Source organism: Notothenia coriiceps, unplaced genomic scaffold (assembly GCF_000735185.1).
Source record: "Notothenia coriiceps isolate Sejong01 unplaced genomic scaffold, NC01 NC01_scaffold00026421, whole genome shotgun sequence".
In the NCBI taxonomy this organism is placed as follows: domain Eukaryota; kingdom Metazoa; phylum Chordata; class Actinopteri; order Perciformes; family Nototheniidae; genus Notothenia; species Notothenia coriiceps.
This window is the reverse complement of record NW_011359122.1, coordinates 397,610-398,434: the sequence shown is the minus strand read 5'-3', so window position 1 is coordinate 398,434 and position 825 is coordinate 397,610. Positions and strand designations below refer to the sequence as shown.

General features: G+C 44.7%; 1 protein-coding gene across 1 annotated transcript in view; it reads right to left on the bottom strand.

Moving 5' to 3' along the window:
* Positions 1–333: 333 nt before the first annotated feature.
* LOC104956928 (serine/threonine-protein kinase WNK3-like) overlaps positions 334–825 on the bottom strand; it is a 63,471-nt gene continuing 62,979 nt past the window's right edge. Inside the window, exon 3 of the mRNA XM_010784507.1 lies at positions 334–441. Within this exon, the coding sequence (XP_010782809.1) occupies positions 334–441 (108 nt within the window). The remainder of the gene's footprint in view (positions 442–825) is intronic.

Here is an 825-nt window from a genome sequence, read left to right as displayed (position 1 = left end):
ACTGTTTTTGTACAAAAGTCCAATAAGGCTTATGTTTCACACTGCTCATGCTTTTGACTTACCAACTGATTTGGTACGTCTAAAAAACAACATTGGAATCTGGGACAAGATCCATTTCAATTTTAATCAATTGGCTATGTAGTTTCTTCCTTTAGAGCAATGCAAAACAACAACCACCATTCTATACTCGTATTGTATAACCTTCCACAAATACAACTACCAAATCTTTGCCAAACCAGCAGCTTGCTACTTTGGTCTGTTTTGTCCCTCACACAACTTCAAGACACCTCTTCTGCACTCGTTCCTCTGTTGCCCTTCCACTTTGTAATAACTCTAATTTCCTACATTGCTAATGTGTCTGGCGCCGCGTCGGCCCCCATGCTGGGACACAAGCACACTCCTCCTGGTCACAGCCTGGCCCCGGGGCAAGGAGACCCTGGACTTGGAGAGACAGAGGGAGACAGAAAAAGAGAAAGGGGGTGAAGAGGTTCTGTTTGATGCATGTAGGATCTAACCTCAGAACAGATTGGCCTCCTCAGGGCAAAAAGGACCCTGTGGGTTTAAACAGGTGTATTGAAAACCGTGTGTGTGTGCCTCGCTGAGTGTGACATCCCCAAAAATTGGCGCCAGCAGCAGATTTAAAAAACAATAAACCCTTCGACTGTTTGACCTTTCTCATTAAAACCAACAGCATCTGCATAGATGTTGGAGCCGTTGTGTGTCTTCTCATGTTCATATATCCACACCTGCATCTACATCCTAAATCTGCCTCATATTTCGGAGAGTTCTGTGTGTGAGTTGGTGTGTGTGCTTGTGAGAGACTGG